Source organism: Macaca mulatta, chromosome 1 (genome assembly GCF_049350105.2).
Source record: "Macaca mulatta isolate MMU2019108-1 chromosome 1, T2T-MMU8v2.0, whole genome shotgun sequence".
Classification (NCBI taxonomy): domain Eukaryota; kingdom Metazoa; phylum Chordata; class Mammalia; order Primates; family Cercopithecidae; genus Macaca; species Macaca mulatta.
This window is the reverse complement of record NC_133406.1, coordinates 105750556-105776412: the sequence shown is the minus strand read 5'-3', so window position 1 is coordinate 105776412 and position 25857 is coordinate 105750556. Positions and strand designations below refer to the sequence as shown.

The window sequence follows — 25857 nt, the reverse complement described above, 5'->3', positions numbered from 1 at the left end:
ACCACTGCACTCCAATCTGGGTTACATACTGAGATTCTGCCTCAAAAAAAAAAAAAAAAAAAAAACAAAGGCCAGGTGTGGTGGCTCATGCCTGTAATCCCCGCACTTTGGGAGGCCGAAGCAGGCAGATCACCTGAGGTCAAGAGTTCAAGACCAGCCTGGTCAACATGGTGAAACTCCATCTCTACTAAAAATACAAAAAAATTAGCTGGGCATGGTGGCGTGCACCTGTAGTCCCAGCTACTTGGGAGGCTGAGGTGGGAGAATCACTTGAACCCAGGAGGCAGAAGTTGCAGTGAGCTGACATCACACCATTGCACTCCAGCCTGGGCAATAGAGCCAGTCTGTCTCAAAAAAAATAAAATTAAAATTAAAAATTAAAAAAAAAAAACAAGGCTGGGTGTAATGGCTCACCCCTATAATCCCACCACTTTGGGAGGCCAAAGCCAGTGGATCATTTGAGGTCAGAAGTTCAAGACCAGCCTGGCCAACATGGTGAAACTCTGTCTCTACTAAAAATAATACCAAAAAAAATTAGCTGGGTGTGGTGGCACATGCCTGTAATCCCAGTTACTCAGAAGGCTGAGGCAGGAAAATCACTTGAACCCGGGAGGCGGAGGTTGCAGTGAGCTGAGATCGTGCCATTGCACTCCAGCTTGGGCGCAAGACCAAAACTCCGTCTCAAAAAAAAAGAAAAAAAAAAAGGAGAATCACTTGAACCCAGGACATAGAGGTTGCAGTGAGCTGAGATCATGCCACTGCACTCCAGCCTGGGCAACAGAGTGAGACTCCATCTCAAAAAAAAAAAAAAAAAAACCAAACAAAACAAAACCACTTTGGACAAATAGTGCACGATTTATAGCCACTTTTCTTGAATTTCTTGAATGGTATTCAAAAGTAAGGTCAAGGCCGGGCGCGGTGGCTCAAGCCTGTAATCCCAGCACTTTGGGAGGCCGAGACGGGCGGATCACGAGGTCAGGAGTTCGAGACCATCCTGGCTAACACGGTGAAACCCCGTCTCTACTAAAAAATACAAAAAACTAGCCGGGCGAGGTGGCGGGCGCCTGTAGTCCCGGCTACTCGGGAGGCTGAGGCAGGAGAATGGCGTAAAAACCCGGGAGGCGGAGCTTGCAGTGAGCTGAGATCCGGCCACTACACTCCAGCCTGGGCGACACAGCGAGACTCCATCTCAAAAAAAAAAAACAAAAAAAAAAACAAAAAAAAAAAAAAGTAAGGTCAATAAGTAAAAGGGGCATTAGTATTATTACAGCTTCCATTGCATGTCGCTTGAAAGCTCTCCAAGATGACCAGATTAATTTATATTGCTACCAGCAATATCATGATTATATCTCTTACCCTAGAGCCCTAATGGTAGCTTTTATTATTTCTGTTAATTTAATACTTTTTAGAGTTGGAATGTAACTCCAGAAACCTTGGAATCATCCTTGATTCACTATCTATATCAAATTAATTACATCTGTACTACTATACCCTCCTTATTTCTATACTGTCTCCTGATTTGCCCCCTTTAATCCACTCCCCACACTGCAGCATCAGTGACCAAAAATATAAATCTAACCAATTATTCCTATGCCTAAAACCTTCCCAATGCTCACAGGATAAAATCTAAACTCCTCAAAAAGTCCTATTAAGACCAGGTTCCAGCTTACCTCTCCTAATCAGTCGTTCCCTCCACATCTTAACTCAGCACTCAGTGTCCTAAGTCACTGGTAGTTTCCCTTAACAGCTGTCTTCAGGCATCTGCATAGAATCTTCACCCTACCTTTGGTGTACTTTCCCAAACCTCTCTCATTCAGTTTTTCTCTGCCTAAGTCTAATTCCTTCTTCAGGTTTCAACTTAGATTCTTCTGGGAAGCAGAAGAATCTGGCCATCTTCCACTCCCATACGTTAACCCTTTCTATGTGCTCACATGTAAATGCATATTAGTTACTTAAATAATTTGACAAAATATTTTCTATGTATATTGTGTTATTTTCCACCATGCAGACTGCCTTCTATTATCTTCTTTTAAAATTTTAAATATACAAATGCAACCTATTTTAAAATATCTATTTCTTTCATAGTCCTACTATAATCTGCCTTCCAGTCTCAACAGTAAAGGAACACCCATTATATGCCAGGCACTGTGCTAGACTATCTCACTTAATTCTAAAAAACAAAAAAGACTGTGAGACCTGTAGCTTCAATTTGTAAAGGAGGAGACCAAGGCTGGTGGAGTGTTGTGTGGTGGTCAAAATAACCTAGTGTGGGTCCAGGCACAGTGGCTCATGCCTGTAATCCCAGCACTTTGGGAGGCAGAGGTGGCCTGATCACTTCAGGCCAGGGGTTTGAGACCAGCCTGGCCAACATGGTGAAACCCTGCAGATCACTTAAGGCCAGGAGTTCCAGACCAGCCTGGCCAACATGGTGAAACCCTGTCCCTAATAAAAATACAAAAATTGGCTGGGCATGGTGGGGGGTGCCTGTAATCCCAGTTACTCGGGAGGCTGAGGCAGGAGAATCGCTTGAACCTGGGAGGTGGAAGTTGTAGTGAACCCAAATTGTGCCATTACACTCCAGCCTGGGTGACAGAACAAGACTGTGTCTCACAAACACAAAACAAAGCAAAACAGTGTGGGACGGGCGCAGTAGCTCACACCTATAATCCCATCACCTTGGGAGGTTGAGGCAGGCAGATCACTTAAGCTCAGGAGTTCGAGACCAGCCTGGCCAACATGGTGAAACCCCATCTTTACTAAAAATACAAAAAATTAGTCGGGTGTGGTAGCTTATGCCTGTAGTCCCAGCTACTCGGGAGGCTGAGGCAAAATAACTGCTTGAACCTGGGAGGCCGGGGTTGCAGTGAGCCTACATCACACCACTGTACTCCAGCCTGGGTGAAAGAGCAAGGCTCCATCTCAAAAAATAAAATAACCTAGTGAACTGCAGAAATCATACCTGTATCCAGGTTTGTCTAATTCTAAAAATCTATCTCTGTTAATATATTATTCCTGGCTTATCAAATATTAATTTCTTAGCAAATTTATATTCCTGTTTTCTTTTTTGTTTACCATGTAGTTTTAATAATTTTAGGAAAAAATCTATAATCATTACCTTTCTCTCCAAAATGTCCTTGGGTCTTCTTGCATGACATTTACTCTTACTGGTTTCAGTGGAATAGAAGAGGTAGAGAATTACCATTGGATGAACCTGGAAAAGCATGATCTGGGATACTGCTCCACTAATAACCTTCCTTTCAGTTCAGTGCCCCCTTTTCTGGAGAACATACTCAACTCTCTGTCAAAGAAAACTTTTTGACCTTATTACTCCATCAAATAATAGTACTCATCCCTTCTCTTCATGAAATTTTTATTTATTAATTTTTGTAGAGATATGTTTTTTTTGTTTTGTTTTGTTTTTTTTGAGACGGAGTCTTGCTCTGTCGCCCAAGCTGGAGTGCAGTGGCACGATATTGGCTCACTGCAACCTCCACCTCCTGGGTTCAAGCAATTCTCCTGCCTCAGCCTCCTGAGTAGCTGGGACTACAGGTGCTTGCCAACACGAACACACCCGGCTAATTTTTTTTTTTTTCCAGTAGAGACAGGGTTTCACTATGTTAGCCAGGATGGTCTTGATCTCCTGACCTCGTGACCCACCTGCCTCAGTCTCCCAAAGTACTGGGATTACAGGTGTGAGCCACTGTGCCTGGTCCGAGATGGGGGTCTTACTATGTTGCCCAAGCTGGTTTCAAACTCATGGCTTCAAGAGATCCTCCTGCTTCAGCCTCCCCAAGTACTGGGATCCAAGGAGCAACAGAGTAAAGTGGAAAGAACCCAAACTTCCTATTCTGACCTGGGTTGAAATCCCAGTTTTGCCATTTACTTGCTATATGACTGAGTTACTTTCCTTGTTTCCACATTTATAAAATGGACCTAATATACCATAGGGCAAGATTTCTCAACATTGTCACTACTGACATGTTAGGCCAAATTATTCTTTGCTATAAGGGCTGTCTCAGGCACTATAGGATGTTTAATCCCTGGACTATACCCTCTAAAAGCCAGTAGCAACCCCTTTAACTTGTGACAACCAAAGATGTCTCCAAACATTGCCAAATGTCTCCTAGGAAAAGATCATGCCAATTGAGAACCACTGCTATAGGGTAACAATGAGAACTAACTGAGATAATAGGTCAAGTGCCCGATACAATGTAGATCTTCAACTCCCCTTTGGTTTCCAGGTCCCTTCAGTTCTCCTTCCTATCTCAAGCCTCCTTCTTTCTCCTTTCTGAAAGTTCTTCCTCTTTCACTCCTACAATGGCCACAGGATCTAAGATTCTATTCACAGCACTTCTTCATTACCTTATATTATTTTTGAAATTATTTTTTATTGATTCATACTCATTCATATTTTCATGGTATATGTGATAATTTGATACATTCACATAATCAAATCAGGGTAATCTATACTATTTCAAGTGGCATTCTTAGCTACTTCTATAGTTCCAGCAATTGCCTTTATTCGAATTGCCTGCAAAACCAGGCCTTTTCAGAAATTTTAGTCCCACATTTACAAGTTAGAAAAAGAGCTTTTTTGTGCCTGACAGAAATGGCTTAACATCAGACCATGACAAGTTCCTTCTTTTTTTTTTTTTTTTTTTTTGAGACGGAGTCTCGCTCTGTAGCCCAGGCTGGAGTGCAGTGGCCGGATCTCAGCTCACTGCAAGCTCCGCCTCCCGGGTTCACGCCATTCTCCTGCCTCAGCCTCCCGAGTAGCTGGGACTACAGGCGCTGCCACCTCGCCCGGCTATTTTTTGTATTTCTTAGTAGAGACGGGGTTTCACCGTGTTAGCCAGGATGGTCTCGATCTCCTGACCTCGTGATCCGCCCATCTCGGCCTCCCAAAGTGCTGGGATTACAGGCTTGAGCCACCGCGCCCGGCCGACAAGTTCCTTCTTTTCTGAATGTTTCTTCACCAATAAAATACAGATTAATACCTGCCTCACAGAATGCATAAGGATTAGTTACTTCTTTTCTGATGTTTCTTCACCAATAAAATACAGATAATACCTGCCTCACAGAATGTCGTTTAAGGATTAAGTAATTACATCAAGAACTTAGGACAATATCTATCATATAACAAGTTTTCAATAAATAGTAGCTGCTATTACAGATCATCTCCACCTAAATGTCCCATGGATATCTTAAACTCATGTTGTTCAAAGCTGAAGTGATCTTCTTATCTCTTCTATTTCTGCTACTGACATCACTCTAGCCCTCCTGGTAGGAAACCCTAGTTTCATCTTTTGTTTTGTTTTTAAAGATGGGGTCTCCCTATGCTGCTCAGACTGGTGAAACGTGGTTATTCACAGGCATGATTATAGCACACTATAGCTTCAAACTCCCAGACTCAAGTGATCCTCCTGTCTCAGCTTCCTGAGTAGCTGGGACTACAGGCACTTGCCACCATACCCAGGTTCTTTTTTTTTTTTTTTTTTTTTTTGAGACGGAGTCTCGCTCTGCCGCCCAGGCTGGAGTGCAGTGGCCGGATCTCAGCTCACTGCAAGCTCCGCCTCCCGGGTTCACGCCATTCTCCTGCCTCAGCCTCCTGAGTAGCTGGGACTACAGGCGCCCACCACCGCGCCCGGCTAGTTTTTTGTATTTTTTAGTAGAGACGGGGTTTCACCATGTTAGCAAGGATGGTCTCGATCTCCTGACCTCATGATCCGCCCGTCTCGGCCTCCCAAAGTGCTGGGATTACAGGCTTGAGCCACCGCACCCGGCCCCCCAGGTTCATTTTTTAACATACCATAATCCCATCAACTGCCAAATGTATTGCACTTACTTCAGCAATTTATCTTAGGCTCACTGACATCACCTTAGTTCAGATGTTCATTACTTTCTTGTCTGAACACTGCAATAGTCTTCTAAATGATCCTATTTTTAGACTCCCCATATCTACTGTACACACTGCTAATTTAATCTTCCTAACACTTAGATGACATAGAAAAATGTTCAACATATACTATTAGGCTTAAAAAACAGATTACAAACCAGTACATACTGTAGTATAATCCTAATTTTATAAAATATGTAAAAAAAAAAAAACAACAACAAAACGCCCTCCTTCCATCCACACGTATATACATAAAAAGATAAAGGAGGGGGAAAAAATCTCTCAAAGGATATACTCCAAAATGGCAAGAAAAGTTATCTCTGGATAGTTGGATTACAGGCAATTTATTTCCTGGTTTGAACTTTTTCCTGTATTTTCTACAGTTCCAACAATAAATGTATTATTTTATGTAAGAGTTAAACAATTAATAATATAACACATATCCTTCTGCGACTTCCTCACTGCTTATGTTAAAAGGTCACAAATTCTTTGCCCTGCACTCAAAGACCTCTATGGCCTTACTCAACTACTCTCCTCTTATATTCCCTACTTTCTATTCCCACTGCTACCTGTTCAAATCCATCCACTCCTTCAGGGTTCTGCTTAAATATCTCTAATACAATCATGGCAAAAGTGGAAAAAATAGGTCTACCTGGTTCTTAAGTCCCTCATTTAAAAATCTGCTCTTCCAGTTACTGACCTTGGGCAAGTTAACTAAAACCTCTGAAATTAAAATGTCCTCACCTATAAATGGAGGACAATACAACCTACTTCAAATGGCAGTAATTAAATAATATAAGGTAAGCCTGAGCGGTGGCTCAGCTCATGCCTATAGTCCTAGCACTTTGGGAGGCCAAGGCAGGTGGACTGCTTGAGCCCAGGAGTTCAAGACCAGCCTGGGCAACATGGCAAAACTCCATCTCTACAAGAAGTACAAAAATAAGCTGGGCAGGGTAGCACATGCTTGTAGTCCCAGTAACTTGGGAGGCTGAGGTACAAGAATCACCTGAGCCTTGGGAGGTTGAGGCTGCAGTGAGCTGTGATCACACCACTGCACTCCAGCCTGGGCAACAGAATGAGACTCTGTCTCAATCAGCAACAGAAGGTAAAACAAGTTAAGTGTCTAACACAATGTGTTATTTTCTTCCATCTTGTTTGTAAGGGACATACGTGGCTCAAATTTGCAGCAGTGATAAATCTTGCAATGTTTTACCCAGTGTTCTCTCCAGAATAAACAAAGGCAAGAGAATGTTAATCAAGGAACAGCCTCAAAACTCAATTATTACACTTCCTCAGTTTCCTGAGGGAAGTCTAAGAGCTTCTCTTTAGCTCCCCTAAAACAGTGGTTCCACTCTTGTTCTACTTATTTTTTCACTTTCTGTACAAACTATGGAAAGTGATCATTTTCATACATAACCATGGCTTTATCATCCATAAACTCAATTCTCAAATCTGTATCTCCAACTCAGATTTCTTTCTGTATCTCAAGATTTAAAAATCAACGTGTCTACTGAATGTTTAACCTGGTTGTCCCACAAGAAAACTAAACTCAAAATCCTAAAATAAACTTTTATTTCCCTCCAAATTGTCTGTCTTCCTACATTCCCTGTGGCACCATTATCCACCAAAGACAGAAATCTGAGAGACATCTTACATTCCTCTTCCATCCCCTTTTCTCCATATTCAAGTTCTGTAATCCATCTCAAACATTAAGCCCCACCTGCATCCCAAACATGCCAGGCAGTTTCATGCCTTAGTGTTTTGGAACACATTATTCCCTCTACCTAGAAAATCTTCCACTTCCTTCTTTGCTTGACTAACTTCTCTCATCCTTCAGAATTGAGCTGAAGGATTTTCTCCTCTAGAAAACAAAAGCCAACTAGCATTTACTAAACACATACTATATTCTAATCACTGTGCAAAACACTTTGCATGCATTGTCTTGCCTAATACTCTAAATTCAGAGACAAGGTAGGTACTGTTATGTTTCTACAGATGGGGGAGGCCAAGATGTAACTCATGGGAGGTCATATATAAATAGTAAATAGTAGAAATGAAATTCAAACTTAGGTCTGACCCTATTGCATAAGAATGCTCTTAGCCACCCTACTATACCACAGCTTCCCTTTTCCAGCCCCTACCCCCACAATCCTACAACCTCGTGATTAGTTAGGGGTCTCTCCTTTAGCTGCCATAATGAACGGATTGTGCAGCACACTATAAATCTTTAATGTTTGGTTTGTCTTTTCTCAAATGAGTCTGTGAGTAAAGCAATTTGAAGACAAAGTCTATTTCATTTACAATAGTCTCTCATTATCCAGAGTTATCCAATGTCTGAAAATAAGTGGAAAATTCCAGAAATAAATAATTCATACTTTTTGTTTGTTTTTTGAGACAGAGTCTCACTCTGTTGCCCAGGCTGGAATGCAATGGCGCAATCTTCGCTCACTGTAACCTCCGCCTCCTGGATTCAAGCGATTCTCCCTGCCTCAGCCTCTTGGGTAGCTAGGATTTCAGGTGCCCGCCACCACACCTGGCTAATTTTTGTATTTTTAGTAGCGATGGGGTTTCGCCATGTTGGCCAAGCTGGTCTCGAACTCCTGACCTCAGATGATCCACCCACCTCGGTATCCCAAAGTGCTGGGATTACAGGCGTGAGCCACGGCACCTGGCCAACAATTCATAAGTTTTAAGTTGCACACTGTTGTCAATTGCGTGATGAAATCTCGAGCCATCCCGCTCAGGATGTGAATCATCCTTTTGCCCAGCCTACCCATGCTGTATATGCTACCTGCCCTTTAGTCATCAACATCTCCTGCTCAACATTATCATGGCTCAATGATCCAAGATCATCTACAGCAGATGATTCTCCTTCTGACTTATCAATAGTGGCCTAAGGCTATATCACAATGCTGTCATTCACCTTACCTCATCAGGAAGGCAGTTTATCATCTCACATTATCACAAGAAGGGTGACTACAGTATAATAAAATATTTTGAAAAAGAGAGACCACATTCATGTAACCTTTATTATATTGTTATAATTGTTCTATTTTATTAGTTACTGTACCTATTATATAAATTAGACTTTATCATAGGTATGAGAAAAAACAGAGTTCAATGCTATTCCAGGTTTCAAGCATCTACTGGGGTCTTGGAATATGTCCCACTCAGATAAGGGGGAACTACTATATCTGTATCACTGTACCCAGCAGACTGCTTGGCCCATGGTAGCCTTAAAAAGTATTAGGGGGAGCCACACAAGGTGGCTCATACCTGCAATCCCAACACTTTAGGAGACCAAGGTAGGTGGATCACCTGAGGCCAGGAGTTCGAGACCAGCCCAACCAACAAAGTGAGACTCCCCCCCCACCCCATCTCTATCAAAAAAAATTTTTTTTAATTAGCCATTCAAAATGGCTTATTCCTATAGTCCCAGTTACTCAGAAGGCTGAGTCAGGAGGATGGCTTGGTCACCCAGGGATTTTGAGGCTGCACCAGGCTATCATCACACCACTGCACTCAGCCTGAGCAAGGAAGTGAAACTCTGTCTCTAAAAAAAAAAAAAAAGTATTGGCCGGGCGTGGTGGCTCAAGCCTGTAATCCCAGCACTTTGGGAGGCCGAGGCGGGTGATCACGAGGTCAGGAGATCGAGACCATCCTAACATGGTGAAACCCCGTCTCTACTAAAAATACAAAAAACTAGCCGGGCGTGGTGGCGGGCGCCTGTAGTCCCAGCTACTTGGAGGCTGAGGCGGGAGAATGGCATGAACCCGGGAGGTGGAGCTTGCAGTGAGCCGAGACCGTGCCACTGCACTCCAGCCTGGGCGACACAGCGAGACTCCGTCTCAAAAAAAAAAAAAAAAAAAAGTATTGTGACTCATGCCTGTAATCCCACCACTCTGGGAGGCCAAGGCAGGCGGATCACTTGAGGTCAGGAGTTCGAGATCAGTCTGTCCAACATGGTGAAACCCCGTCTCTACTAAAAATACAACGATTAGCCAGGTGTGGTGGTACACCTGTAATCCCAGCTACTCGGGAGGCTGAGGCATGAGAATCGCTTGAACCTGGGAGGCAAAGGCTGCAGTGTGTCGAGATCACGCCACTGCACTCCAGCCTGGGCAACAGAGACTCCGTCTCAACAACAACAAAAAAGTATTAAAAAGTATTAGGTTCCTTTTCCCTTCCCCCACCTCAAGTCAGAAACTATATTCCATAGCACTTTATACTTCTCTTAGGACACTTATCTTCCGCCTCATATGAGCATTTTGCTTCCTTATTTATCCCACCAGACTATGCTCTTCGAGACCAGCATGGGCAACATGGTGATATCCTGCCTCTACAAAAATTAACTGGGTGTGGTGGTGCAGGCCTGTGATCCCAGATACTCGGGAGGCTAAGGCAGAATTGCTTGAACCCAGGAGGTGGAGGCTGTGGTGAGCCGACATTCCGCAACTGTACTCCAGCCTGGATGACAGAGCGAGACTCTGTCTCAGAAAACAAAAAAAAATAAAAATCTTTATGCTGATACATCTGCCTGTATTAATTGTTCAACAAAAACTTAACCTATAATCAAGACAGCTGTAGGCCGGGAGCGGTGGCTTACGTCTGTAATCCCAGTATTTTGGGAGGCCGAGGTGGGCGGATCACTAGGTCAGGAGTTCGAGACCAGTCTGGCCAATATGGTGAAACCCCGTCTCTACTAAAAATACAAAAATTCGCCGGGTGTGGTGGCGCGCGCCTGTAGTCCCAGCTACTCGGGAGGCTGAGGCAGAAGAATAGATTGAACCGGGAGGCGTAGTTTGCAGTAAGGCGAGATCGTGCCACTGCATGCACTCCAGCCTGGGCGACAGAGCGAGACTCCGTCTCGAAAAATAATAATAATAATAATAAAACAGCTGTTACCTGTTTTCATTTCTATTGTGTAGATTTCCTCCCACTCCTATTTTTCCACTTAGCAAAACATGGTTCCCAAGGAACAAAGGGTTTTCTGATTAACTTATCAAACGCTTCTCGATGCTAGCCACTGGGGAAAATGCAAACTCGGATTAGAAAGGCATTTCTGGTCTCTAAAGAAATTCGATCTAGTAATGAACTCTCGAATCAAAATAGTATATAGAACACTAGGCTGTTCGAGTATGAGAGTCACGTGGCTCTGCAGCGTGACGGCGATTGTCAACGTGGGTTCAGGATCACGTAACAGACTACACAGCCAGCCTGTTAACTAATCCTCTGGGGTTAGTTTCGAGCTGTCTTGCCCGGCCATAACCTGTTTGGAGGGGCTGAGGACAGAGAAAGCAGCAAACCATCTTCCCTCAGACCTGTGCATCTTCCCAGACCCTGCATGTCAGGGCTTTCCCCTTGCTGAGGCTCACCCAACACCCCAGGGAGGCGTGGCTCTCACCCACCCACCCGTCTACCTCTCCGAAGGGGCTCGGCTAGCTTTTCCGGGGACCCTTCCCTCTCTAGGTGCCACGCACATGTGCTACTGGAGTAAAGGCCTGCACAAGCCACAGGCGCCCCCTTCTCGCCAGTATTCCAGACGCAAGTGGGCACCCTCCTTCGCGTTAGCCACTCCTCACCTGCTCTGCGGACACCGCCCCCTTGCCCGCGCCGCTCCCGCTGCTCTTGCCGGCGCGACCGCTGTTCTCCGCCATCTTCGCCGCCTGCTGGGTTTCCGGCCGGCGCAGCTCAGCCCCCGCCTTTCGTCACGTCCGGCCTGCGAGTTACCGCCCACTCGCCGCGGCGCTTCTGGCTGCAGGCCGGCCTCCGGTTCCGATCCTGCGAATGGTTTTGGCCATATCTTCATGTAGGACCTACTTTCTGTCCCGTCGACTGCAGTGAATCCCACCTGCGGTGCTTTAACTTGTGCAACAGAGATGCGCCCATGGCGGGGAGGGATGGGCCAACTGGAGCGGGCGGCGGGAGGGTGGAGGGCGGGTCGCGGCTTGGGGCTTGGGTTCCTTTGCCCCTTGCCCACCATGGAGGGGTTGGACACGAGGGAGGGCGAACTTTCCCCTGAGAGATTCTGGGGAAAGGGGAAATAAGCTTCGAGTCAGTAAAACTGCGCAAGTGCACAGTCAAGAAGAGAGTCTTGGGAAAACCAAGGATAGTTCCCGGAGATGACTTTTGGACTGCGGAAACGTTTGTCAAAGGAAAGGGGCTTCAGTTTAATGTGAGATCATTGGAAGTTGAACTATTCAGGCGGCGAGCAGAGCCCCTTCCTCCATCTTCCCACTGTATGATCTTGTCCCTTAGTACATAATTTTTTATACAGTAAAGAGCGTTTTGAAGATTAGAAGGGTTTTACTGGCAGGGCCCTGATTCAGGCTCACAGTATAGAGAAGTTAGAGAATCCTAGAAATTTATTGCTTGAGGAAGGGGTTGGTGTTCTCATTTCTCACCTTCTTCAGGCTGGGCTTCATCACCAGGCCTCCTCACAGATTCCTGTCCCTTCTGTGTCCCGGACTCCGGATACCTCGACTTTCAGTACCTTGTGCTCAGCCCAGGTAACACGTTTTGTTGTGTCCTCAGTGCCTGGCACTTAGATGCTCAGTTTGTTAAATGGATAGTGGGAGACACAGGAGTGTCAACTATCCACACATTTGATTGGTGAGCCCTACTAGCCCTGGGTCAACGTGCCCTGTAAGAGGATAACCAAAAGGAGTCCATTCCTTTCCTACCTCTCCACTTGAACCCCTTAGCATTAAATTTATGTTTCCCCGTGTTATGAAATCTGAGAATCCTGCCTATGCTATTTACAGGCCCAGAGCCATGGCTATCTCCTCTTCCTCCTGCAAACTGCCCTTGGTGGCTGTGTGCCAGGTAACATCGACGCCAGACAAGCAACAGAACTTTAAAACATGTGCTGAGCTGGTTCGAGAGGCTGCCAGACTGGGTGCCTGCCTGGCTTTCCTGCCTGAGGCATTTGACTTCATTGCACGCGACCCTGCAGAGACGCTACGCCTGTCTGAACCACTGGGTGGGAGACTTTTGGAAGAATACACCCGGCTTGCCAGGTATCAGGGAAAGAGCGAGGGAGAGGTAGAATCTTAGTTGGACAGTGTCCCTGGATTGCCAGATGTGAGGGTAGAGCCTTGAGAAGTCAGTAAAGAGTTGTCAGTGTCCCTTCCACCCAGGGAATGTGGACTCTGGCTGTCCTTGGGTGGTTTCCATGAGCGTGGCCAAGACTGGGAGCAGACTCAGAAAATCTACAATTGTCACGTGCTGCTGAACAGCAAAGGTGAGACTTTATAACCCTTTAGCCTGCCTCTTCCCATGCTCTTCTACCTAAACTTAGATTCTCCAGAATTGTTTCTCAACTCTTATTTCCTTGACCCAAGGATTTAGGGGTGTTCCTACTTCAGTTCCTAGCCTATAAACTATCTCCTTGGGAGCAGTAAGCAAGCTTCTAGAACACCAGCACTAAATATTCCTTCTTTCTTACTGTAGGGGCAGTAGTGGCCACTTACAGGAAGACACATCTGTGTGACGTAGAGATTCCAGGGCAGGGGCCTATGTGTGAAAGCAATTCCACCATGCCTGGGCCCAGTCTTGAGTCACCTGTCAGCACACCAGCAGGCAAGGTGGGAGTTGTGTAAGAATGAGGGAGGGGAACAGGAATACTCTGAACTAGCGGTAGAGGATAGAAAACCCTAAGAAAGAGGGTAATGGAAGTATGACTAGTTGCTGTGACAAACAGAGCAGGAAGACTACTAAGTAGGCTGTTTTTCATTCCAGGTTGGTCTAGCTGTCTGCTATGACATGCGGTTCCCTGAACTTTCTCTGGCATTGGCTCAAGCTGGAGCAGAAATACTTACCTATCCTTCAGCTTTTGGATCGGTTACAGGCCCAGCCCACTGGGAGGTAAGACAACACGTTTTTGAAACATAAGGGCCTTTTAACCTTATCCTCCCTGCTTGGCCCTACCAGTTAAATTCCTTCCCCTTTCCACCTAGTGGGAAAACTCATTCCCCAGATAATTCTCATGTTACAGAATAGTTAAAATAGTAAATCATTCCCAGGCAATTATCAGAATAGTCACAATGGGTAGATTGGTAATGTCCCTCAACTGTCACTTCCCCACTATTTGCTACATGTACTTACGTGAACACACATTTCATCCCCAGGTGTTGCTGCGGGCCCGTGCTATCGAAACCCAGTGCTATGTCGTGGCAGCGGCACAGTGTGGACGCCACCACGAGAAGAGAGCAAGTTATGGCCACAGCATGGTGGTAGACCCCTGGGGAACAGTGGTGGCCCGCTGCTCTGAGGGGCCAGGCCTCTGCCTTGCCCGAATAGACCTCAGCTATCTGCGACAGTTGCGTCAACACCTGCCTGTGTTCCAGCACCGCAGGCCTGACCTCTATGGCAATCTGGGTCACCCACTGTCTTAAGACGACTTCTGTTAATTCAGACCCGCCCCCACCCCGCCATTGTGAGCTGGTGCTCATGTGACTTGGAGGCAGGACCCAGGCACAGCTCCCCTCACTTGGAGAACCTTGACTCTCTTGATGGAACACAGGCAGGCTTGGCTTCTTAGGCAAGAAACTTTCACCTGAGCTTCACCTGAGGTCAGATTACAGTTTCAGAAAGGTGGCATTTTATATAGTCATTGTTTATTTCATGAAAACTGAAGTTCTGCTGAGGGCTGAGCAGCACTGGCATTGAAAAATATAATAATCATAAAGTCTATGTCTGGACATCGCCTTTGGGAACTAGAAGGGGAGTTGGTATTGTACCAGCTGGACTAAGCTCCAGTTCTAGACCTGGCTCATTCAACATGCGTCCCTACATAAATAAAAGTGCAACACTCAGTGCATGTCCCAGCCCCATTCTCCCAAGCATGGGAGTGGGCGTAGGAGTGGAGGAGGGGGAAGGAAAAAGGAATTACTTCACTTTCACCTACGATGCCCTTTGCCCAAGCCAGAAGAAAGCAAAGGGGAAAAGGGCTGCAGGGTACATTATTTATTTTCACTTGAACATGGAAAGAAAGTGTCACACTCCCCCTTCCCCTTTATAGGGGGAGTGTATTTTAATCAGCAACCTCTTCTCCATCCACCCTGTCTATGTGTGTACACATATACCACCACAATTGGGAGGCGTGACTCAGCTGACCCAGTCTTCTTATCTGTTCCTCCGTTGAAGAGGGTTTGACAAATGGGTAAAAGGAAGGAGCCACATCAGGCAGAGGTTTCAAGCCACGGAATGGAGGAAAGGCGGCAGAGAGGAGCAGCACCAGAGGCCAGGAGAGAGTGGAAAGGGTCACAGCTTCTTTGTTTTTAAAAAATTCTATAATTTGGAAGAGGGTGGCGATTAATTTTCAAAATACACTTCAGAGTCCCACCTTCCACACAGCTCCCTTACTCACAGCCCTTTGGTTTTTTTAGACATTTAAGAGCTCTCATAAAGCCAGAAGTATTGATAACTCCTTAGTGCACCCAAAAGCAGTGTTCACATCAATCCCTTACAAAGACTATGTGCTGTAGACTTCGCTTCTCCCTATACATTTGTCTTACGGCTCAGTGGTAAGGTAGCTGTAGAGACACACATTAGGGGGTAAATGGAAAAGGGAAACAAAGGGGAAGCCCAGGCACATGGGTGCAGGGAGGGGAGGGGAACACCACTTCCACTTTCGTCTTTTTCTTTAAAAAAAAAAAAAAAAAAAAAGGCAGGGGTGTGATTGGTTGGAAGGGTAGAGAACAAACCCCAGAACAGTGTAAGCTCCAGAGATGGGTGATGGGAACAGTCCCCAAAGTGAGAAGAGGGAAAAGGTCAGGGTAATGCTTGCAGCATCAAGTTCCTCAGGAGTTTCTGTCGGCCCAGCTCATAGTCCTCCTCGTCTACATTTACCAGCAGCTTGATGGCTTCATGGCCCACAGCTTGCTTGAGGGAGTCTGTGATGAAGACACCTTTAAGTGCCTCTAATAAAGAGCCATTGATGTAGTCGCGCCAGAATGCATCGAGGTAGGTGAGCTCAGAGAACTTGATGTCACAGATGATGGAGCCCAGGTCCCGGGACTTGAGGATGGTGTTAGCCTGGTTAAAGCGCTCAAACTGGCGCTCAAGTGGGTCCTGCTTGTTAGAGAAGACGTTGCCCTGCAGAGCAGTCTCATGCTGGCAGTACTCAGCCCGAACCCGCAGTCTGATGTCTGTTGGAAACAGAAGATAGAGAGCAGAAGAGGTTACAGTGAGGGATGAGTTTACAACCCAAGCTTGAAAACTGAAAAGCACAGCAGAATAAAAAAGTAGGGAATATCACCTGACAGCTTCTCTACCTCTTCCCCAGGACTATTTCTATGTATCTCTGAAACGCTTGCCTGAATGCAGGAGGTTCCCTTAAACTGGACATGCCCAGGTCAGCACTGTTCCCATTACCCACAGGTAGCAACTTGCTTATAGGAGATTGTTTCCTAATTACCAGGCACAGAAGTTCATTTTAATACTCTATCTTGACTTGGTTCATCCTACAATAAGGATGTCATAACAACATCCCTGTGATGTAGTATTAACTAAGAAGAGTTGAAATGCACCCTGCCACAGTCACAAAGAGCAGTTCTTCCACCAGACACCAAACCATTCAGCCTCACTTTGCAATGGCAATCAAAGTGAATCTCACACTGAATAGCATAAACTGCCTAGTGTCCCAGCAGTTCTTTATATTCTGCTTCAAGTCTGCTCCACCTCTGGAACCCTTGAACTTCCTCACCACATGTCTGCTTTTCCTTGGGATCTGGTGTCACTGACTTCCGGCGTTTTCGCTGGCTCCCAAGTGTGGCTCTCCCTCGGGCTGGCCGCTTGCTACACATCTGAGGACCCGAAGTGGGGCAGCACACCACAGGATAGTGGGGAGGCACTGACCAGAAAGTAAAAGGGAAGAAAACACAGTAGGGTAAAGGCAGAAATTCAAACACTTCTCTTGGAATGAGGAAGGAATCATTTAGACTTAGCACTAAAAGCAGTGGAAATAATGTGACTTGAAAAGACATAATGTGAGAGCAAATACAGGACCTAGGAGAAACGTCAACACCTCACCTGATTTTTTTTTTTTATGGGACAAGATGTGGGGCACAGCATCCTTTCATTTAAGCTGGCAAAGCCCAGAATGTGATGGGATCAGTGTCCTTTTACTTGATGATGGAAAGTAGGGGGAGTTAATGTCTTCTCACCTGTTTTAGGGGGCTGGGGAGGCCTTGGTTCTGGATCACTGAGGGCTCTGGGGGTCACATAGCGAATTGATGTCTCCTCCAGATATTTGTCTACAAGATCAGGGCACACTGTAGGAGGAGAAGTAATCATTCAGGAAAATATATACCCTTCCCTTCTGTCAGTCCAAACCCCCAATGGGCCTCACAACTTACTCTAAGTACTCCCCAGGGTCAATGTGTCTTCCCCTTTGGATGCCTATGCTGCTCCTTCCTGGCCTCCCACAACTCTTCCCTGATTCTAGCCCCTAATACATCCTCACCAGCCCGTCTTCTCTTGAGGGTGACATAGGGCAGCAGGTCGTGGCGAGTGATGATGCGCAGCAGCTGCAGCACCTGGCGAAAGTTACTTTCATCACAGCGGCCCTGGCGCTCCAGTGCCAATAAGAAGTCACGTCCATTTCGGATGAGTCCACGCTCGTGGTCATCAATGACATCAACAAAGAGGAAAGAAAGCACGCGCACATCTCTGTGTGTCAGATGAGTGCCCACGATGTCAAACATGCGGTGCAGGCTGTACAGCCCATGTTCCTGCTCACCATGCTCTTCTGGCCACACCTGGCTTGCCCGCCGCTTTAGGCCCGCCATGCTGGGGGCTCAGGTACGCAATGCTTTCCAGAATCCCTGCTCAGCAGCTGCAATCCACACTGTACTGAAAGGGCAGGGAAAGAACCGATGAGATACTCAAGGGCAGGAACTAGTCTTAGGCATTCCCATATTCCCAGTCGCTAATAATGCCTGGCACAGTATAGTGCTTTATACATGTTTATCACATTTTTTAAAGTGTTTGTTTACAAATAAACACTGGCTGGGCACAGGGGCTCACACCTGTAATCCCAGCATTTTGGGAGGCCAAGGCAGGAGGATCACTTGAGCCCAAATATTCAAGACCAGCCTGGGCAACATATGGAGACCCCTGTTTCTACAAAAAAGAAAAAATTAGCTGGGCTTGGTGGTACACGCCTGTAGTCCCAGCTGCACAGGAGGCTGAAGTGGGAGGAAGGCTTGAGGCCAGGAGTTCAAGATCAGCCTGGGCAACATATGGAGACCCCAGTTCCTACAAAAAAGAAAAAATTAGCTGGGCTTGGTGGTACACGCCTGTAGTCCCAGCTACTCAGGAGGCTGAGGCAGGAGGATCACTTGAGGCCGGGAGTTCAAGGCTGCAGTGAGCTATAATCCTGCACTGTAGCCTGGGTGACAGAGTGAGACCCCCATCTCGAAAAAAAAGAAAAGAACTAGTTTAAATTCTGACTCTTCTCACTGAAAAGCTGTGTAGCTATGTGACCGTAAGCAAGTCACTTAACTCCAAATTCTCAGTGCTGTCATCTGTAAACAGGGATGAATGAATCTATACCTCAGAGTTGTTAAGAATCCAATGAGAAAATACATGCAGAATCACTTGGTAACCCTTACATAAATGGTTGTGAAACAGATTTCAAAGATACAAGCATCCTTGGCCTTTGCAGCCCAGAATCATCCCTCCACATTTTTCCTACAGTCCAACCACATCCAGAAACGATAACTGCTCAGAAAGTTTATCAATATTTACCAAAACTCATGGATTTAAAATAACATTTATTACGTTTCTACAATAAGCATTCTTGTAATTCTGTGCCATTTGTACTCCCTTGATCGTCACACTATTTGGCAATGCCAACTTTTTTTTTTTTTTTTTGAGATGCAGTCTCACTGTGTCACCCAGGCTGGAGTGCAGTGGCACAATCTCGGCTCACTGCAACCTCTGCCTCCCGGGTTCAAGCGATTCTCGTGCCTCAGCCTCCCAAATAGCTGGGATTACAGGCAAGCGTCACCATGTCTTGCGAATTTTTGTATTTTTAGTAGACACGGGGTTTTACCATGATGGCCAGGCTGGTCTTGAACTCCTGACCTCAGGTCATCCGCCCGCCTTGGCCTCCCAAAGTGCTGGGATTACAGGCGTGAGCCACTGTACCTGGCCTTGGCAATACCAACTTCTAAGCTTCCCTCATGGATGTCATTTACTAATCCCCTATCAATGACCAATCACAGCCCCACATTCATTATATAGTTTGGCACTTGATTCACAAAGTTCCTCCATCATTATGGGCTATGGTTAATAACAATGACACAGTCATTAATCAATTCTCAAATTCAACAACTTTCACTCCACTCAAGTCACTCATACTTACTGCTCCACCAGACAGCACCATCCAATACTGTCCACTCTCTGGTCACAATCTCCAATCACACAATCAATTCTAAATTCCTGTTAATGCTACTTCTAGATATTTCTTAAATCTGTCCTACCTTTCCACCTCCACTGCCGTGGTTCAGATTACAATAATCTTTCACCTGGACTACTGTTACTTTAAAAGTTCTCTGCAACACCAATTTTAACCTACCTAAATCCATCCACTGCCGCATCCAGTTCAGTAAGCTGTCTAAAGTCCACAACTGACCAAGTCACTTTCCTGCTTCAGACCCATTGATAGCCCCTTCCTTATCTATAAGAACACTCCAAACTCTTTTTTTTGAGACAGAGTCGCTTTGTTGCCCAGGCTGCAGTGCAGCGGCACAATCTTGGCTCACTGCAACCTCCGCCTCCCCGGTTCAAGTGATTCTCCTGCCTCAGCTTCCCGAGTAGCTGGGACTACAGGCGCACGCCACCACGCCCAGCTAATTTTTGTATTTTTAGTAGAGACGGGGTTTCACCATATTGGCCAGGCTGGTCTCGAATTCCTGACCTTGTGATCTGCCTGCCTCGGCCTCCCAAAGTGCTGGGATTACAGGCGTGAGCCACCACGCCTGGCCGAACGCCCCAAATTCTTTACACACACATCAAGCCTTCTAAGATCAGGCCTACCTTCCCAACCTCATCTCCCACCACATCCACTTTTTATTCTCTAACATTATCAATTTGTTTATAGCTCACATACATCATGCAATTTGTTTCTCTATACCTTCTTCTCTTTGCTTGAATGCCCCTCTCCCTTCTCTATTCCACACCCCCATCACTCTTTTTCAGATGGCTAACTCCTACTCATTCTTTAAGAGTCAGCTCAGATGCCATCTTCAAAATGCATTCTCTACACCCCCATGCTGAGATAAGTAGTCCTCTTCCATGCTTATTGAACACTATGCATATCTCTTTTACACCATTTATCACCATGTACTAAAATTATTTGTGTATTTATTATCCCATTAGATCCTACTCAACTCATAGAGGGGCTATGTCATATTCATCTTTATATCCCTAGTGACTAGTAATGGACAGAGCCTCAAATATAGTAGGAGCAACCCACTGTTGAACTGAACTTAATCTCCAAGAGATCACCTCCAGCAATTCCAATTAAGAAACAAACTCACAAAATTCCGAGAGGACCCCATTAAAACAGAGATACAGGTAACTCAGTTACCATGCATATATTCTAACTAGCCATAGCCTCCTCTGCAATGTCCAGAACTACCCACACCATACCACACCACACTACCCTACTCAACCATAAGACAGGTTGTTCTGTCCATTTATACAAAAAGGAACTGAGGCTAGACTAAGAAACAATAAAATAATAAGCTGCTTTGGAAAAACAAAGCTGATAGAGACTTGGAAAGCTGAAGAGTAAGTAGGAACTAGTCCTCTCTTCCTCAGATGAGAAACTAAAATGAGCACAGAGAAACTCATTCCCTTAAGAAAAGGGGAGGTACACTCTGGGATCACTTAACACTATACCATGGGTTCTGACATGTAGAAAGGAAATGTAATCCATATATAATTTTGAGAGCCCAGATGCCCCACCCAAAGCATGGAAAATAGCTATTCAACTGTAGACTGGTATTCCTTGTCTCTTCCTCTCGATTCACCTGTTGCTGTCACTGGGTACAAATGAAGGTGCTAAAGGAAAATAAGTTCTTGCTCATAGCAGGCAACATGAGAAAACTGAGCCTCCTCAGAGCCCCTGTAACTTCTCCTTGTTCCCTATCCCACCTGTTCCCTTGGGCCAGCTGTTGATTATGAGGATCTCAGATAAAGCAGATGGGTAGGTTTCACATTAAACCAACCAGAAGAGCCGGTTGCTCCCCAGTTCCCAAATTTAAAGTGTGCTTAAACCCGAGGAAATGAAGAAACACTGTCCCCACATACCCTCACAATGGAAAATGAGGCAAAATACAGGAAAGCACTGTGGTCCTAATTACGCATCTATGGATGTAATTCTATAAGCTTCAATCCCTTGAAGTTAACTCCCTACATTTGAGAGGAAACAGACACACTAGCCACCTTTAAGTCCCAGATCCCAGGCGAGATCATCAATGTACTAGGAATTATAAGAGCTTTTAGGTCAGTGGTTCTCAACCAGGGGCAAATTTGACCCCTGGGGAATATGTCGCAATGTCTGGAGACATTTCTGATTATCATGCCTGGTGGGGAAGGGGACTGCAATCAGCACATAATGAGTAGAAGCCAGGGATATTTAGAAACATCCTATAAGACAGGTGCAGTGGCTCACGTCTGTAATCCCTGCACTTTAAGAGGCCAAGGGGGGAGGAACGCTTGAGCCCAGGAGTTTGAGATCAGCTTGGACAACATGGTGAAACCCCATCTCTACAAAAAATAAAAAATTAGCCAGGCGTGATGGCATGCACCTGTGATCCCAGCTACTTGGGAGGCTAAGGTAGGAGAATCGCTTGAGCCTGGGAGGTCGAAGGTACAGTGGGATGTGATAGCGCCACTACACTCCAGCCCAGGTGACGGAGACAGACCCTGTCTCAAAAGAAAAAAGAAACATCCTATAATGCACAGAACAGTCTGCCACAACAAAGAATCATCCAGCACAAAATGTCAATAATGCCGAGGACGAGAAACCCTATTCTAGGTGGAGCATGATGAAGGGTCAAAAGAATGCATGTCACTTTCCACACTAGATCTAGAAGACGCCATTTGGTCCCCCCAGTCCAAACCCATCAAACAACATTCCGGAAGAAAAGAAAAGCCTATCGGACATACACATTCATTTAACTCCCAAGTCTAACTGCACTAAGGTGTCTCATGCCATTCCAACCTTGGGTCCTCTGTCACCTGCTGTTGCCATTCAGCTGAAGAACAGGTGGTAGTTCTACACCCACTTCTGCCCCATCCCAGGAGGTCTACTTTGACCTAGTTCAATCTAGAGTTCCGTGGGGATATTAGAAATGTAATCCTCTGCAAGACAGATATAAAGGATCCTGCTCGTAAGCCTCAGGGCCATCTTTAAAGTCTTGAAACTGGATGAGTAGCAGACTCTCCTTGTTAGGTCACTAATCAGACTTACATTGCTTATTCAGTGAAGCAAAACATAGAAATATGTAAGTTCCTCAAGGCCATGTCCTTGGGAGAAATATGAGGATACTGTCATGCAGGTTAAGGGGCAGCCCTCTTCACTTAATGCAACCCAGATAAGGGTTCCAAGAATCTAACTTTAACATTAAAATAATGTGATGAGGCCTGGCACCGTGGCTCACACTTGTAATCCCAACACTTCGGGAGACCAAGGCAGGACTGCTTGAGCCCAGGAGTTCGAGACCAGCCTGAGCAACATGACACAACCCCATCTCTACAAACAATAAACAAAAATTTGCTGGGCATGGTGGGACATACCTGTGGTCCCAGCTACTCTAACGCACCACTGCACTCCAGCCTGAGGTACACACTGAGACCTTGCCTCAAAAAAAAAAAAAAGGAAAAAGGAAAAAAAATGTGATGAAAGTTCAGCTGATTAGTAAAATTAGAAAAGAAAACATGACCAATTTCTTCTAAAACCAAAATATACTCAGATTTCTGTGGCAGTGAGGCAAGGGAGCTCAACTTAAAACATACAGAGATCCTAGATAACAGGTATCAGAATGGTGAGGAGAATGTAGCCCTCTGAACAGATTAGAACTCAAGTCTTGGTATCTGAAACACTGCCAAATACCAAGAGACAAAACTCCAGCACACAGAAAGTCCTGATCCCACTGACTGGTCTGGCTCTATGTGAGACAGTAACACATGAATTCTCCCCTACAGTTTCCCAAGAATAATTGATTCTGAGGAATTGCTGTATTTCCTGGAGTTTTACTTTTTTCTTTAGAGAAGTCCAAGTCAGCCAAGGGCCAACAGACAGTCTATAGGTATCTTCAGGATTTTCTCCTGATTGGTCCTTCTCTACTATGTTTCTACTTCCAAGCAAAGTCTGGTCTCATCCCAACCAGGAATAGCTGTAGTTTTTGAGGTACTTGGCTCTCTCAGAAGCCCTTAGGGGAAAGCCACGTGAAAGAAATAAAAAAGAGTGCTGTCTTGAAATGAAAACGACAGTCATCTTTTCTGAACAGGGATGATATTTGTAATTTCATAGGAGAATTAGAGATATCTGACTCAGAAGTCCTCAAAAGTCATTTGTAGTTCTTTTTTGTAGAAGAACTACAAAAAAAGTGGTGTCTTGAAACTTGAAATGAAAACTACATAGAAAATCTTAAAGATGGTTAAGAGTACATTCTTGCTCGTGGAACTAGGAAATGTAATCAAATATCTGGAAGTCAAAATTACACAGTATGTTTTCAAAATAAAGATGCCAGGAACCCCCCCAACAGCTAGAAGAGAAAGTGAGAGGAAAAGTTTCCCATGGAAGGAAGGTGTCCCAGCAACCCTCCAAGGGCAAAATTTAGTAGACAATGTACTAGAATACAGCCTTCCATATGTTTAAAAAAAAAAAAAAAAGTTTCAGAGCTGACCAAGAAGACTAGACAATAACAAACCAAAGCTGGGGGATTGTCCCAAGACATCTAAATCTCCTTCTCTTTTCCCTCCTATCTCCAATTAACTGAAGTAACAGTGATTACAACAGATCTCATGCACTCAGATGGGTGAATGAAAACTCATTTTCCCTGACATTCTCCTCCTCATTAAGGGACCCAACCTCAAAATAACTCTCATGCTATTTCCATTCCCTTCCATTGTTTGAAAACAATAAAAAAGTTCCAGACTTACCTCCGCAAGAAACTTAATTTCCCAGGTCTCTTCCTAGCACAAGTTTCACAGCCAGCAGCAAAACAAAAACAAATAAGGAGAGGAAAATAATTAATTTTCAAGTTTTACTTTGAAACCTCGAAGGCCCATAGAATTAGACAATCTCGTTGCAAAAGTACACAGACAAGCCTGAAGACATTTAGAGAACTCACCCCCAACAAGTCTCCAGGCTTCCCTAACTCTCTATTAGTCAATTTACAAAAATACCAACTCCAAGAATTTCCAGTCTCAATGGCTTGCGGTAAGAAAGCTCCCAAATTTAAGAACTTCTGGGAAAATCAATTACCCTCTGGCACCTTCTCATCTTCCTCCACAATTCCTTATTCCTATTTTGTTACAATATTAATGTTAACTTTCATCTTCAGAAAAAACTGGGAGGCAAGTGGTTACAACAGACCAGCACTATCCTCCAAATTCTACCTTTGGCCCTTTCCCTTAACTAGCACACAATGAGAACAAAATATCTAATGGCGCAGCATCCACTCATACATCTATGTTTCACCAGGGAAAGTTTTTCTACATACAGTATCCATGTTACCCCCTCCCTTCTAGACTTAAACAGCAAAAGGGTCTGGAAACTACAGCACTCATTTAATTAGCCTGTCTAGATGCCACTCTATCTTTTGTCTTTCCCTCCTCAGACTTCCAGAGCCTCCACCTTAGCATATAGGGTTCCAATATAGCCATGTCTGCTCCCCCACTCTTTTATTGCTAATGCTAAAAACTAGAAAAGTCCTTTGCTCCTCCACACTTGGACGACACCGGCTTCCCCATTTTCCCAAGCAGGAAAAACAAGGGAACAGTAAGCTAGGGAGTCTTTTGGAAAACAAACCCAGTTGAATTCTCATCCAACCCCAATTCTGCAAACCCACATGACCATTCCCTTCTGCCCTTCCCACCCTCTTAAAAGCTAAGGACCTGGCAATTAGAATTGGCTGCAACTGATGCTGCTTAACTCTGTTCTCTCCTCCTCTCCACCGGGGAAAGGGAAACCCCCGAACCTCTATCACCCGTGCAGCTCCACTGTCCTATCTCCCATTCCACTCCTTCTTCCCAAACTTTCTTCCTCCCAGTCTCTCACTTTCTCCATTACCTCCTCCCACCGACACTCTCTCCATTCCCCAAACCTCCGTTCTCTCCTTTTCCACCCAAATTCTCCCCTAGGCCCTTCCCCCTCCCACATCCAATTTAACACTTTCGAAGCCCCCCAGAATCGTCTAAACTCCAATTCTGAGCTTTCCCCACCTCCTCGCAACACCCCTCATCAGAGTCCAGTCCTCCCTCCAACCACATGCCACAGCCCCCTTCCCCTTCACACCCTCAGCCTCTCCCTCCTGCTCCTACCCACTTCAATACGAGCGGATCGCAGCCCCACTCCCCACCTCGGCCTCTCTAATACCCCTGGCTGGGCCCAGACTCAGCCCTTGTTTACGCCCCTCCCCATGCCCTCACTCCTCGGTCTCGACCCCTGCCCTCTCCCGCAGTTGCCATCTCCCCTGCACGCCCCCCTCGGCAGCTCCCCTCCCCCACCTCTCAGCGTCCCGTCACCTCCCTCTCTTGAGGTTCTCAGGCTGGACGTCGCCACCGCCTCCCCCTCCACTTTCCTTCCCCAAGCCCTTTGCGGCCCCGCCCGGCCCCGCCCCGTCCCGCTCGACTCCCTCTCCCCATTCCGGCCGCCCCTCCGCCTCACTCTCGGCTCAGGCTCGGCGCCGCCATATTGGATCCATCCGCGCCGCTCT

At 45.6% G+C, this 25857-nt stretch overlaps 3 protein-coding genes and 2 long non-coding RNA genes across 16 annotated transcripts in view; 3 read left to right on the top strand and 2 right to left on the bottom strand.

Moving 5' to 3' along the window:
* LOC144330061 (uncharacterized) overlaps positions 1-1224 on the top strand; it is a 3433-nt gene extending 2209 nt beyond the window's left edge. Inside the window, exon 3 of the long non-coding RNA XR_013395918.1 lies at positions 579-1224. This is a non-coding gene — a long non-coding RNA (uncharacterized LOC144330061). The remainder of the gene's footprint in view (positions 1-578) is intronic.
* The window catches only part of PFDN2 (prefoldin subunit 2), an 18674-nt gene extending 6795 nt beyond the window's left edge, over positions 1-11879 (bottom strand). The window contains exons 1-2 of one of the 2 annotated variants that reach the window (XM_077996915.1): positions 11479-11879; positions 3116-3164 (exon numbers count right to left, since the gene is read on the bottom strand). In XM_077996915.1, the coding sequence (XP_077853041.1) occupies positions 3116-3164; positions 11479-11879 (450 nt within the window). 2 annotated transcript variants of the gene reach the window in all.
* Positions 3579-5627, top strand: LOC144330062 (uncharacterized). Its single transcript, XR_013395924.1, has 2 exons — positions 3579-4634; positions 4950-5627. It is a non-coding gene; the product is annotated as an uncharacterized LOC144330062 (long non-coding RNA).
* Positions 11632-18332, top strand: NIT1 (nitrilase 1). Of its 4 annotated transcripts, none has more exons than XM_077940046.1 (7): positions 11632-11705; positions 12310-12405; positions 12661-12915; positions 13036-13139; positions 13349-13482; positions 13637-13762; positions 17367-18332. In XM_077940046.1, coding segments are annotated over exons 1-7 (732 nt in total). In that variant the 5' UTR covers positions 11632-11703; the 3' UTR covers positions 17382-18332. The 4 variants fall into 4 exon arrangements, with proteins under 4 accessions (XP_077796172.1, XP_001115539.2, XP_014969276.1 ...); XM_001115539.5 differs by lacking the exon at positions 17367-18332 and adding an exon at positions 14026-14588; XM_015113790.3 differs by lacking the exon at positions 17367-18332 and adding an exon at positions 14026-14588 and having other exon boundaries at positions 11632-11752.
* Positions 14594-25857, bottom strand: DEDD (death effector domain containing). Of its 8 annotated transcripts, none has more exons than XM_077996908.1 (7): positions 25649-25857; positions 24080-24112; positions 17566-17752; positions 17364-17436; positions 17065-17172; positions 16605-16751; positions 14849-16047 (listed from the first exon to the last, which is right to left on the bottom strand). In XM_077996908.1, the coding sequence occupies exons 3-7, from the start codon at positions 17686-17688 to the stop codon at positions 15671-15673; spliced, it is 828 nt and encodes a 275-aa protein (XP_077853034.1). In that variant the 5' UTR covers positions 17689-17752; positions 24080-24112; positions 25649-25857; the 3' UTR covers positions 14849-15670.

What these genes read in the sequence shown, in the direction of transcription:
- DEDD (XM_015113066.3), bottom strand. Translation starts at nt 17,688, where the DNA reads ATGGCGGGCCTAAAGCGGCGGGCAAGCCAGGTGTGGCCAGAAGAGCAT. An exon ending in CCTCAAGAGAAGACGGGCTG is followed by an intron (nt 17,173 to 17,363) that starts GTGAGGATGTAT and finishes CTCCTCCTACAG; the next exon opens with TGTGCCCTGATCTTGTAGAC. An exon ending in CAAGGAAAAGCAGACATGTG is followed by an intron (nt 16,048 to 16,604) that starts GTGAGGAAGTTC and finishes TGTTTCCAACAG; the next exon opens with ACATCAGACTGCGGGTTCGG.
- NIT1 (XM_001115539.5), top strand. An exon ending in GTACCTTGTGCTCAGCCCAG is followed by an intron (nt 12,406 to 12,660) that starts GTAACACGTTTT and finishes TGCTATTTACAG; the next exon opens with GCCCAGAGCCATGGCTATCT. An exon ending in CAGGCCCAGCCCACTGGGAG is followed by an intron (nt 13,763 to 14,025) that starts GTAAGACAACAC and finishes TTTCATCCCCAG; the next exon opens with GTGTTGCTGCGGGCCCGTGC.